A 13,890-nucleotide genomic window follows, 5' to 3' on the forward strand; every position below is an offset into this window, starting at 1 on the left:
AGCTGAGTTACTGAGTGTAGAGACCCTCTCTCTCTGTGTGCTAACGCTAACGCTACAGCTGAGTTACTGAGTGTAGAGACCCTCTCTCTCTGTGTGCTAACGCTACAGCTGAGTGTAGAGACCCTCTCTCTCTCTGTGTGCTAACGCTACAGCTGAGTTACTGAGTGTAGAGAGACCCTCTCTCTCTGGGTGCTAACGCTAACGCTAAGTTACTGAGTGTAGAGACCCTCTCTCTGGGTGCTAACGCTACAGCTGAGTGTAGAGACCCTCTCTCTCTGTGTGCTAACGCTAACGCTACAGCTGAGTTACTGAGTGTAGTGAGACCCTCTCTCTCTGGGTGCTAATGCTACAGCTGAGTGTAGAGACCCTCTCTCTGGGTCCTAACGCTACAGCTGAGTTACTGAGTGTAGAGACCCTCTCCCTCTCTCTGTGTGCTAACGCTACAGCTGAGTGTAGAGACCCTCTCGCTCTCTCTGGGTGCTAACGCTAACGCTACAGCTGAGTTACTGAGTGTAGAGAGACCCTCTCTCTCTCTGTGTGCTAACGCTAACGCTACAGCTGAGTTACTGAGTGTAGAGAGACCCTCTCTCTCTCTCTGGGTGCTAACGCTAACGTTACAGCTGAGTGTAGAGAGACCCCCTCTCTCTGGGTGCTAACGCTAACGCTACAGCTGAGTTACTGAGTGTAGAGACCCTCTCTCTCTCTGGGTGCTAACGCTAACGCTACAGCTGAGTGTAGAGAGACCCCCTCCCTCTGTGTGCTAACGCTACAGCTAAGTGGGGCAGTGGGGCAGCCTCACTGTTCATGACTGGCAGCCTACTTTTGTGAATGTATGGATGAGGCTACACTGAATGTACACAAATGAGTGTGTGAATGTGTGTGTGTGTGTGTGTGTGTGTGTGTGTGTGTGTGAGTGTGTGTGTGTGTGTGAGTGTGTGTGTGTGTGTGTGTGTGTGTGTGTGTGAGTGTGTGAATGAGTGAGTGTGTGAATGAGTGAGGAAGGTGGTGATTGACAGACTGAGCAGTCCATTACTCTCTTCCTCTGTTGGAAGGACCTCTGACCTGGTGTGTTGTGTGTTGTGTGTTGACCTCTGGCCTGGTGTGTTGTGTGTTGACCTCTGACCTGGTATGTTGTGTGTTGTTGACCTGGTGTGTTGTGCGTTGTGTGTTGACCTTGTGTGTTGTGTGTTGACCTGGTGTGTTGTGTGTTGACCTGGTGTGTTGTGTGTTGTGTGTTGTGTGTTGTGTGTTGACCTGGTGTGTTGTGTGTTGTGTGTTGTGTGTTGTGTGTTGACCTGGTGTGTTGTGTGTTGTGTGTTGTGTGTTGACCTCTGGCCTGGTGTGTTGTGTGTTGACCTCTGACCTGCTGTGTTGGGTGTTGACCTCTGACCTGCTGTGTTGTGTGTTGTGTGTTGTTGACCTCTGACCTGGTGTGTTGTGTGTTGACCTCTGACCTGGTGTGATGTGTGTTGTTGACCTCTGACCTCTGGCCTGGTGTGTTGTGTGTTGACCTCTGGCCTGGTGTGTTGTGTGTTGTGTGTTGTGTGTTGACCTCTGACCTGCTGTGTTGTTGACCTCTGACCTGGTGTGTTGTGTGTTGTTGACCCTTCATGAGATCTCTGTGAGTTCAGTGAAATATCAGTCACATGTTCATTTCATCCCGTTGTCTTCCAGGCTTCAACCTCCGTCAGCAAAAGCCCATCTAAAGGTGAGTGGTGAACCAGACCTCATGCTAACCCTAACCCTCATGCTAACCCTAACCCTCAGCAAGAGCCCATCTAAAGGTGAGTGGTGAACCAGACCTCATGCTAACCCTAACCCTCATGCTAACCCTAACCCTCAGCAAGAGCCCATCTAAAGGTGAGTGGTGAACCAGACCTCATGCTAACCCTAACCCTCATGCTAACCCTAACCCTCATGCTAACCCTCCCTCAGCAAGAGCCCATCTAAAGGTGAGTGCCAGACTGAGAGCGCTGAACCAGACCTCATGCTTGTTGTGTTGTGTACAGATATGTATGCAGTGCTGCTGTCATCACTGCCACAATAATTAACAGCTCAAATACAGCATTTAAATACGAATTGCACCAGTATGTCATTTACAATTCATCACATAGATATTTATTTAGTGTTGCCGTGACTTCTAAAGTAATATATGATGTAATTACAACTAGAGTAATAAGCAAAGAACTCAACACATCAGCATATAATGTGCATTTAGATATTTTATTACATTCAGTTAGCTTATCATATAAACATAAGATTCAGTTAGCTTATCATATAAACATAAGATTCAGTTAGCTTATCATATAAACATAAGATTCAGTTAGCTCATAATATGCACCTTTATCCACACTGACTGACAACTGAGGTAATAAATTCACTTTTCAATTCAATGCTATTGATCAGTGTAGCGGCATTAACCATTGACATTGAACCCCTGAGAGTAAGCGTGGGGTCGACCCGTAGGATCAGTGTGTGACTGATGTAAGATCAATGTGTAGTTAGTGTCTTGTGACTGATGACTGATGCAGGATCAGTGTGTAGTTAGTGTCTTGCTGCCCCATATGACTGATGTAGGATCAGTGTGTAGTTGGTGTCTTGCTGCCACGTGTCACTGATGACTGATGCAGGATCAGTGTGTAGTTGGTGTCTTGCTGCCCCGTGTGACTGATGACTGATGCAGGATCAGTGTGTAGTTGGTGTCTTGCTGCCCCGTATGACTGATGACTGATGCAGGATCAGTGTGTAGTTAGTGTCTTGCTGCCCCGTATGACTGATGACTGATGCAGCTCCACCCATGTCCCTCTGCAGCGACGCCGATGATGTTCCACGAGGTGTGGGGGCGGAGCCTGTGCCGCTCGATGGAGAGGATGGTGGAGGTGGAGCTGGAGTACCCGGGCACGGTGGAGTACGTCTTCAGCCCCGCCTGCGTGCTCCTGCGCCGCTGCTCCGGTTGCTGTAGCGACGAGAACCTGGTGTGCTTCCCCACCCTCACCCACAACGTCACCATGCAGGTAATTCCTGTCGCCATGACTACCCACGTATGGCAGGTCATTCTGGCCCGGATTCAGCCACATCCTATCCACAGTCTGCCGTTCCTTGGCTACAGGGTTTAATGCGTCTCTGGACTCATGTGTTTGCTCATGGTGAGGGTCATCCCTGACATCATCTCATCAGACTTCAGCGCACAGACTGTCACATATTTGCTGAGTCATGTCATGATATCCTGTTACATATCTGCTGACGTTTAGACCAGGCCACGTCTCTTTGTCATGTCATGATATACTGTCACATATCTGCTGAGTCATGTCATGATATCCTGTCACATATCTGCTGAGTCATGTCATGATATACTGTCACATATCTGCTGACGTTTAGACCAGGCCACGTCTCTTTGTCATGTCATGATATACTGTCACATATCTGCTGAGTCATGATATACTGCTGCTTTTCATACAATTAGATAATGTCTCCTCCTCTCCACATAATCTGATGTATGACATTTGTTATCACAAAAACATAGATATTTTTCAGACAATCAAATGTTAAATATGTTAGTTTATAATCTTTTAATACTATTAATAAATGACAAACAACAGTTTTGATACAGATGACAAGTGAAGGATACATGTAAAGAAATACAATACAGGAACAGAACTTAATTCCCCCCACCTCCCCCAAGAAACAACTTTAATACTCCATGTCAAATGTATTGAGGAGTGTTTATTTCTGTTGGTTGACCTTTATATAGACTGCATCCCTATAAATGTCTTTCATGCTTTTTGCACATTTGAATGAATTGTATGCATGACATGTGCTTTGCCTTGTCTGTGCCCTTTACCTCATGACTGTGCCCCTTTGCCTCATGGGTAATGGTCCTTCTGTCACTCAGCTCCTGAGGATAACTCCGTCAGAGAAAGCCAGAACCTACGTGGAGCTCAGCTTCGTGGAGCACGATGCCTGTGAATGCAGGTAGGGCTTCCTGCCGCGGGTCTGTGCCGGGTCTGGGCCGGGTCTGGGCAACATTCCAAGCCTAGATGTAACCACTTCCTATAATATCAATTCTATTCTATAATAGAATTAAATTCAATGTTATTTCTATTTGTGCCAATAACTATTTTAAAGGGTCTCTAGGCGCTCTACAGAGCCCAGAGCCTGAACCCTCTAGAGCAAGCACTAAGGCGATCTAGTAATGTTGTTTAAAATGAATACTATGAATTCATCACAGATCGTTATTTATCCTGTGCCAACAGTAATTTGAGATATTTTGTGTATATCCAAAACCACAGGCCAAGGAGGAGTTATCTGACCAACAAGAGGTAAGTGTTGTGCTGCAGTGGTGTGCTTTGGGTCGTGTCATGGGAAGCTTGTTTATCTGAGGGTGAGGAAAACATGCTGTTACTGTGTTTGTTGTCACCTTATGTGCTGTGCTGATCTTTCCACCGAAGTGGACGCCGACTGGGAGGACGAGACAGGAGGAGAAAAGACAGGAAAAGAGGGAGAGACTGTGGAAAGTAAGTGCTGCACTGCCCTCTGCTGGTGAAATATGTATCTGCACATGTATCCTGAGTGTCTGTTGGCAGAACAGTGTGTGGGCTGGCTGGGCTTCATGTTTTGAAAACAAATCCTCAAAAAACCTTGGCTGGTACAATTACAGCTCCTAGGGTTTTCAATAAAGCAGTGTTTACATTTTAAAATTAGGGCTATATTTGGTGATTGTAGGGAATATTACTTAACTTTATTGTTTTGGAGCTGTTATTATATCACTTTGAGTTGCATTATTTTGCATGAAAGGTGCTATATAAATAAAGTTGTAATTATTATTATTATTATTATTATTGTGATGCTTACCTGCTTGTTCTTATGGGGAAAATGCACATGGTTGTCTCCTTGGCAGGTGCGTTCATCCACGCAGTGTCTAGCTGGGACCTGTGACTCATGAGGCGGTCACTGCCATCCTCTCCACCCTGGGCTGCTGGCCTTGGCTTCATATCAACTCACACGCACCGCGGCCACAATGACATCATAAGAACACAAACTTCAATGAACAGCATGCTGCGTGATCCATCAGCACACGTGTGTGTGTGTGTGTGTGTGTATGTGTGTGTGTGTGTGCGCACCTGGAACAGGAGTGACATCACCTTAAGATCACAGCTGACTCCAGAACAGTTCTGGCCCGGGTGCGGATCAGAGCCGTTACACAGTCAGCTGCCTCCCGGGAACATTCTGCTCGTCAAACATTCACATTTAGGGATTTTGTCAGACACCCTTGGAACCAATTTGACCTCACCCAGGTCAGTTTCACAGCCCCCTTTGATAGGCTATGACCCCCATACTATCAGTTCTGTGTGGACTGATCCACATAAGAGAAGTAATGTATTAGACCATCCTAGCTGCTGAGGATGTCCATTACTAGATCTGAGACGACGAGACACAATACCTTTATCCTCAGTGTCAGATCATCTGCCTACATACAAAACAACGCTAGCTGTATGGGTTGTGCCCTGAAAGGAGGTCTGGTTTTGGGGAGAGGAAGATCATATGAGTGCAGAGGACTGGACGACTGGCTGAAACTTAATATGTAAATATATGTATGTTGAGTCTCATTTGATGAGTGTTGAACTTGTAAATATGTCCCAAAACGCATCAATAAATGTATGTACACACACCAATTCTGGATATGACTTTTGTCCATGTAAGCTACTTTCTACAGTGTAATGTACAATGGAAAACATAGTAAGCATTTGTGTATCATTAGGAAGGAGTTGCAATCTGAGGACAGTGTGGGATTCCCTGTCTCCGCCGGGTTGAATCAGGGTCACGGCGGGAGCTCGATTATGTAATTACAATAGTGTACAGGCAGTACTAGCGTCTCGATTTCTTGAACCTGTACTGTACGTCACTTTTACTGTTGAACACTGTGTACTCATGTAGTCACACGTTTGGTGTGCAGTCACGTTTTGGGGCTTAATGTCTCCCTCATTAACCAATGATCGCTCATGTGGGAGTGACCAACCAATCAAAAAGAGTGACGTCTATGAAATAGTATTTCTCAAGGCACGCCCAGTACTTCCAAATAAGGTTAGCTGGAGCACAAAGACAGCAATCATATATCAAAATATTTTACATATCGCTTGTTTATGGGCCAGTGAAGACCTTCAGATTCAATGATAATCATAATATGTGCGTTTTGACTCTACTTTTCTCTAAAAAGTAATTTGCGAATAGAAATGAGGAGGATCTTGAGAAGCGTTCCTGTTGACATGTGATTCAGCTGTCAGGAGTACAGCGTATGCCCACAGTCCCGTGTACAGCACTGTGTACCCAGTAACGCAAGCCACCAGACTCAGCTGACGCGACGGTGCCAAACAAACGGTCGTGATTCTGAAAATTGAGAGACCATTGAAAGGTAGGGCTGGTTTGAACTACCTTAACTAACTTTGATCATTTACATTTAAAATCACCGTTGGTTATTGCAGATTTGCCGTTTTAGTTCTATGTATTGCTATTGTCAACTTTGCCACTAAAATAGCTAACGTTAGCTAGCAATCATTTAGCCTTGCCACTGTTTAGCATAGTCAACGTTAGATAAAAACAAACATACAATTGTTTCCAATTATGCTCGTTTTCAACTTCATTTGACAGTATAGCATATCCAAAGTCGATCGTAACTGTCTGCTAATGTTACTTGAGGGTGGTGGGTGCTAGGTGTTAGGCATCAGCATCTACTGGCTTCCACGTTAACTGGCGACGATAGCTAGCTAGTGTAGCAAACTTTAGCTTCATTCACCCTTTTTCTATAGATGTGGACGGTATCAGATTCGTCATTTCACCGTACCCTGGGAGAAGTTTAGTACGAGGCTACTTAGATATTTCATTGTAAAAACATATTTTCCTAGGCATGTTCCGTACAAACGCTGCAAGTCAACACAATGAAATTAGCTTGGTAAAAATCACCTGTTTTTACACAAATAAATAAAATGACCGCCTTCTCGAGATTCGAACAGGGGCCTCTGACTTAAAGTGTTTCACAGGATTTCGTGGATGGTTCCAGGATTGTTTTGTGCTTTGACAGTTATAGGACAATGATGTTAAGGAGGCGTCTCAATTGTCGAGGAAACTTTATTTCATAAATGCGCCTAGTTGATAGCCCTATCTCCAAAATTCTTGTTCTTATAAAGGACAGTTTAGGCCTAGTTTTTGTTTTAGTCTCCATGTGTGAGAGAAGGCAGTACGAGGGACGAAACAGGCAAAGCAGCCTACATAACGTTAAACCATCGATTGTATACAGTCTACACCCAGTCCTTGCGTTAAACACATGAAGTGACTACTCTATACAGAGTTTCTCACAATTCCAGTCAAACTATGTCAGTAACCTCGGACTACGTCGATATGACCTTTTGTTGTAACGATAGACTCACTGAGAGAGTTATTGAAATGGACTGGACTGAAGGCACAATTTTACATGGAAGCCAGTTGAACTGTAACACTAGGCCCGTAGCCTGTCCGTTGCCAAGTTAGTCAGACAAACAACAATGTCTGTTGCCAAGTTAGTCAGGCAAACAACAATAGCTCGCTAGCTTTGCTAGCAGATGAGGTCGCCAAACGTCTATGCCTAGACGTTATTTCATACAGTGTTTCAATAACTAGCGAGCTAATACTGTAACGTTAATATAACATTTCACTTATCTTTATGTCAGTGTGTTGCGACATATAACATCACCGTTAACTGTGAAATGATAGATATTATTATGAGTGCGATGAAGTAAAAAAAATTAACGAATATGATGTTATATGACCAATCTTATGTCTTAATGAAAAGCCTAGGTTTCTTTGAGGTTTGTTGCAGATTGTTCTGTTATGGTAACGTTCCATCGCGAGCTATGTTATGGTTTTGTAGCTCGGCCACATTCACCTAGTTTGTTATGATCTATTGCCTATCAGTAGTTTATACTGTGGTATTTGCTTTTTCAAACCTCTTAGGAATGACCGTTATACTAACCGAGAATATGGCAAACAGGACAAAACAGCCGCTGTGACCACCAAACGTGGTTACCATAATCTCCCTAATGGTAATCTTATCATGGTAACAAAGGGAAGTCCCAATCCCGAGGTGTTGAAATGCACGACAAGCGACAGCCACCAGTTGTAATATGGGAATGGGGGTAGGCCATTGAGAACTAACTAGGCCACAGGTCAGGTAAACCTTGTTATCATACAGAACAAGAAAAGGTCGCCATACTTGCATTAGAAGCATACTTAATTTACATTAAGAGCCCAGGAGGTAACTGAAACGGCTCTTTACTGGAATAAAGACTGATTGCTGCATCAATCACAGGAGAAACATCCTTTTTTCTCCCTTACAGTTGGGGTGTGACCAGTGCCGACGTGACCAGCACCGAGGGCAGGGCCAACATGAGCACCAAGAGGAAAGAGGAGAGCTCGTCACGGACGATGGGCAAGTCCCGCACGGAGGAGAGCTCGTCACGGGCGATGGGCAAGTCCCGCGCCAAGAGGCCCGAGCAGTCGAGACGAGAGTCTGAGAGGGACTCCGGCTTCTCAGGTGTGTGCCACGCATGTTCTCTGCTATATGAATGGGGGTCGTGTGTTAAACTAAATGTGCTGTATTACATTCTGGGAGTCATTCATTCATTATGTTAAGTAACAGGATGAACCTGGCTCCAAAATGATCCTATCAGTAGTTTTCAGTGAGTCACATGATCCATGTGATCAGTATCTAATGAGTGAAGGACTGAAAGGGCAATTAAACAATAGCCTGTAATTAGCACACGTTGAGAATAAACTATATCATACGTGTTCTGCATTCTTGTGAGGTTGGGTTACCTGTCTTTGTGTGTGGGACAGAAGAGGGGGAGAGATCATTTCAACATATTAGAGAAACACAAGAGAAAGAAACCTCCCATTGGAGCTATCATTTCTATTTTCAGTGCACTGGATTCATTAGTTTTATTTTAATAGTGCTGTTAATGAATCTAGTCACAGTGCACTGGATAGAGCCGACGGCCTAAAGCCTCACATAGCAAGGTTGTTGTCATGGTGACGAGTACAGTTTCAGAGGGAGACACAAGGTTGTTGTGATGGTGACAAGAGTACAGTTTCAGAGGAAGACACAAGGTTGTTGTGATGGTGACGAGTAGTTTCAGAGGAAGACACAAGGTTGTTGTCATGGTGACAAGAGTACAGTTTCAGAGGAAGACACAAGGTTGTTGTGATGTTGACAAGAGTACAGTTTCAGAGGAAGACACAAGGTTGTTGTCATGGTGACAAGAGTACAGTTTAAGAGGAAGACACAAGGTTGTTGTGATGGTGACGAGTACAGTTTCAGAGGAAGACACAGATCAGTGCTGCGACCTTGACCTCTTGCGTGGGTCTCCCACAGATGCAGTGCTGTGACCTTGTTTTGACCTCTTGCGTGGCTCTCCCACAGATGCGAGCTCGGAGTATTTGAGTGGCGTGGGCAAGGCAGAGTCGGACGATGCGTCTCAGCCCTCCCAGCTGGCCGTGGTCCGAGGCTTCTCCCCTAACCTGTCCCCTATGATCCTCATGAACAACGTTCTTCTCAAGCAGGTAGGCAAGCGTGTGTGTGTGTGTGCGTGCGTGCGTGCGTGCGTGCGTGCGTGCGTGCGTGCGTGCGTGCGTGCGTGCGTGCGTGCGTGCGTGCGCGCGCGCGCGCGCGCATTTGTTTGTCTTTTTTATTTTTCACTACCAAAGACCTCAGCTACTAATAATTTGAACATGACAAAACCACATGTGGGTGGGTGTGTGTAAATGTTACATATTTGTTCAAGGATGTGTAGCTTTCATGATCACATCAGAAGTTGATTATGCCTATAGTACCATTCTAGTGAAAATGTATCCTCAATTCTTTTGAAACGATCAATTGACCAGTCTGTAATTGACCTGTCTGTAATTGACCTGTCTGTACTTGCTTGGCATGGCTGTGTGGTCCTTAATGTGCGCCTTTAAAAGCGGTCCCCTTCACCACAGCCTCATCATTTTGTGTTCCCAGCCCAGTCCTCCCAGCCTTAAGCGCTGGGGCTTCAGCCCTGGCGTGGAGATGGTGCAGCCGCCTCAGGTGGTCTTCCTGCAGCCCGTGGTCTCTGCCTGCGGACCTCCTGCGTCCACAGAGCCCCCCTCCAAACGCCGGCGCCACAAGAAATACCTCCCCATCCTGAAGTCCTACCCAAAAATTGCCCCCCACCCGGGTGATGGCCCCCATCAGACCAGCAGCAGCAGCAGCAGCAGCACGGCGTCCAGCTCCTACTCAGTCGCCTCCTCTGTGAAGAGCTGCCGCTTGTCCTCCGGCCGCCAGGAGCGCCATCGCTCCTCCACCCCATGTTCTACGCCTCATCGCAGAGACAAAAAGGCCAGTGTTTCCGGTTCCTCCACCCCATGTTCTACGCCTCATCGCAGAGACAAGAACCCCAGTGTTTCCGGTTCCTCCACCCCATGTTCTACGCCTCATCGCAGAGACAAGAACCCCAGTGTTTCCGGTTCCTCCACCCCATGTTCTACGCCTCATCGCAGAGACAAGAACCCCAGCGTTTCCGGTTCCTCCACCCCATGTTCTACGCCAGCATCACCACTCCACCCCCATATCACCCTCACAGACTCCACCCCTCCTCGCATCCCCGCCCCCGAGCGTCCTGCTCTCATCTCCAGGTCCGAGTCGGTTCCGTTGGACATATGCAAATCCACAGACTCTAGGACCCTGGAGTTCTCCCCCCCGCAGACGCCGACGGAGAGCGGCGGGAGTAGCCCCAGTGTCTGCGGCGACACCAACCAGGACGGCGACGGCGACGCCGGCACAGACTCCGACGGCAGCAAGCGGAAGCGCTTCTGCAACACCTACAACATCCTGAGCAAGTCGGGCCTGCTGGACATCACGCTGCGCACCAAGGAGCTGATCCGGCAGAACCGGCGGACGCAGGGCGACCTGGAGCGACTCCGCGATCACACCAAGCTCTTCATGGAGGTGCTGAGGAGCGGAGACATCGGCGTGTTCGATCAGCTCCAGAACAGCATGCAGGTGGACACCGAGCGGGAGAAGAACGCGTAGAACGACGTGGTTATGCCTCGGGACAGACAGACAGACAGACAGACAGACATACAGACATTGGGAGCAAAGCATATCCCTGGACAGATGTGTCCTGCTGTGACTGCAGATGTGTCCTGTGACTGCAGATGTGTCCTGTGACTGTCTTTTTCAAACTGAACTAGAGTTACTAGTGACCGTGGGCTGATCTTTGCCCCGATGCTGAAGCTTGTGTCCAGTCAGAGTGTGGATCAGTAGGTCCAAAGAAAAAAGGGACGTTGGCTTTACTCGAAGAGTGCAAAATACTATAATGTGTGATAATCAGAGTTGAAGTGTTTCTAAAAGAGTGTTAGAGTCGTGTGGGTTCCTAGGGAGCCATAAGGTGGGGGTCCCCTTGGCCAGCTGGGTGAGGGTTAAGGCGGGGGTCCCCTTGGCCAGCTGGGTGAGGGTTAAGGCGGGGGTCCCCTTGGCCAGCTGGGTTAGGGTTAAGGCGGGGGTCCCCTTGGCCAGCTGCACAACCAGGCTGAGATGATGACGCTGGGGACTGCCATGCCTAAAGGAGAAGGGTCTCATCTATGGTAGCACAGAGCTGACAAGCACACACACACACACACACACACACACGCACACGGGGAAATGCTTTGACACACACTTGGCATGTAACAAGCCTTAATTCTGATCAAGAACCTATTGTCAGTCATTTTTTCTTCCCAAACATCTTGTGATTTGGCCATCAACACTGTCTGACATCTCTGCTCCTGACTGGAATCCTGAAAGCCTTTTGCACGTTCAGGTTGTGTGTGGCCTATTTTTCTGCAAAACATTAAGGTGTTTCATTTGTGTAGATATGTCCCCGGAGAGAGGAGAGTGAAATAATTTTGTGTGAGGAATGCGACAATTTTCATGAAAGAGACGGGCAGGCGGGCGGGCGGGAGGGAAGATGCACCTTGCGGTTCCACTGCACCGATAGCAGGGTTCTTGGGAACAGCTCTTGCTTTGATCTTCTCTGGCCCTAACCATTGAAACAGAGTAGGTCTGTTGTGAAATCGTTTTTTTATTAATGTAGGCTGATAGGTGAATAGGGGCCAAACTTGTACCTAATAGTGGGTATGCTTCACTGCTAGTTTGGCAGCTCTTAGTTAGCCTTGTTGGTTTGCTTGTAAAATTATTGCACAAGGTTAGAGGTCTAATAAGGGGTTAATAAGTTGATGCGTGGGGGCTGCCATCTTGGATACTGGAGTTGGGGTTGGTGAGGGTCGTCCAAGTTTTGAGTTTGAATTCCGACTTGAGGGGGCATTCCTGTTGAAATTTCCGACTTGGAACTGGACAAAATTCCTACTTCCGAGTAGTTCCAACTGGAACGCACCATCCTCTCCTCGTGTGGGAATTCCATTTGGGTAATATAGCAGGTGAGCTATGTGTCTTAGACCTGTCGTAGGCCAAGCTGAACAAATTGGCTGCAAGAGGCTTTCTTAAGATGCTCCATGAAAAGACTCATGACTAGGCAAAGCACAGTAGATATGATTGACCGTATCGCCATAGCAGCCTCCACATTTGACCACTAAAGGATGTGAGGTCATATTGGGGGATTTGTTTATTTTTAAACATCAAACTTTGTTCCAAGGTTACTCTTGCTTTGTGTCAAAGTTCCACAAGGATGTATGGGGCCATACGCTCCACAAGAGCCACGCTCAGAAAAACAACAACGAAAAAAGAACTGCAATGGTATTATTGAAGTGCGTGCCCCCCCCCCCCCCCCACCAAAAGCCCAGATTTCCACTGTGTAGAGATGGAGCCCAGATTTCCACTGTGTAGAGATGGTGGGAAGAAGTCATCTCCGCCTCCTTGACTGAAGAGACCCCCAAACCATAAGCATGGTATGGCATCTTCGAAGCGTCATATAACCTACATGGCCTGTGTGTGTTTTTTTTTACACTGAAGTTCTAATGCTAGTAGTACTACTCGGGTAGCCTTAGGCATTTTAACACACTGTTTGTATATTTACTGTGTGAGGTAAAATACTGCTCTCTGGTGAGGGACCTGCGGAAGGGAGACCGGTTCATCGCCGGCCTCTAAAGGGAGGCAGGTTCATAGCCGGCCTCTAAAGGGAGGCAGGTTCATAGCTGGCCTCTAAAGGGAGGCTGGTTCATAGCCGGCCTCTAAAGGGAGGCAGGTTCATAGCTGGCCTCTGAATGGAGGCTGGTTCATAGCTGGCCTCTGAATGGAGGCAGGTTCATAGCCGGCCTCTAAAGGGAGGCAGGTTCATAGCCGGCCTCTAAAGGGAGGCTGGTTCATAGCCGGCCTCTAAAGGGAGGCTGGTTCATAGCTGGCCTCTGAATGGAGGCAGGTTCATAGCTGGCCTCTAAAGGGAGGCTGGTTCATAGCTGGCCTCTAAAGGGAGGCAGGTTCATAGCCGGCCTCAAACTAGGCAGCAGTGCATTAGCTTATTTTTATGCCAATATTGGCCGTTTGCTTTTAACTGCGTACGAGGAAGCAGAGTTTGTGAAATCCGTCTTGCCAGTGTGGTTGGTCCTGTTTTGTTTTTATTCCGTCAAGCAAAGTGCTCTGTATGTGCTGATTCAGTTGGGGGCCGTCTGCTCGGGCCAGTCACGTGGTAAGCTTTTGGAATGAGCTGACTAACTAAATGTGTTTAGAACCTTGAGCCTAACTGTGGTTTAAGTCTGCTAATACGTTTGCTGTTTTTCAACTGATTTAACTCTGTTCAGTTTTTTTTTTTTTTCCCCATTTGTATTATTTTTGTTCTTTTTTTTTGCAGGGTGGATAGTGTGGGTGGGCATGTAGCTCTGACCTGATCTGTTTGTGATAACACTAGA

At 47.0% G+C, this 13,890-nt stretch overlaps 2 protein-coding genes across 2 annotated transcripts in view; both read left to right on the top strand.

Moving 5' to 3' along the window:
* Window positions 1-5,877, top strand: part of LOC116223738 (snake venom vascular endothelial growth factor toxin ICPP-like) — an 11,197-nt gene extending 5,320 nt beyond the window's left edge. Inside the window, exons 2-7 of the mRNA XM_031581574.2 lie at window positions 1,675-1,708; window positions 2,812-3,014; window positions 3,893-3,972; window positions 4,290-4,319; window positions 4,449-4,514; window positions 4,898-5,877. Of these exons, the coding sequence (XP_031437434.1) occupies window positions 1,675-1,708; window positions 2,812-3,014; window positions 3,893-3,972; window positions 4,290-4,319; window positions 4,449-4,514; window positions 4,898-4,922 (438 nt within the window). The 3' untranslated portion in view covers window positions 4,923-5,877. The remainder of the gene's footprint in view (window positions 1-1,674; window positions 1,709-2,811; window positions 3,015-3,892; window positions 3,973-4,289; window positions 4,320-4,448; window positions 4,515-4,897) is intronic.
* A 200-nt stretch (window positions 5,878-6,077) lies between these two features.
* cipcb (CLOCK-interacting pacemaker b) lies at window positions 6,078-11,968 on the top strand. The gene is made up of 4 exons (XM_012829646.3): window positions 6,078-6,409; window positions 8,367-8,563; window positions 9,449-9,588; window positions 10,031-11,968. The coding sequence occupies exons 2-4, from the start codon at window positions 8,416-8,418 to the stop codon at window positions 11,078-11,080; spliced, it is 1,338 nt and encodes a 445-aa protein (XP_012685100.2). The 5' UTR covers window positions 6,078-6,409; window positions 8,367-8,415; the 3' UTR covers window positions 11,081-11,968.
* The last annotated feature ends 1,922 nt before the right edge of the window (window positions 11,969-13,890 follow it).

Source organism: Clupea harengus, chromosome 15 (assembly GCF_900700415.2).
Source record: "Clupea harengus chromosome 15, Ch_v2.0.2, whole genome shotgun sequence".
NCBI lineage: Eukaryota > Metazoa > Chordata > Actinopteri > Clupeiformes > Clupeidae > Clupea > Clupea harengus.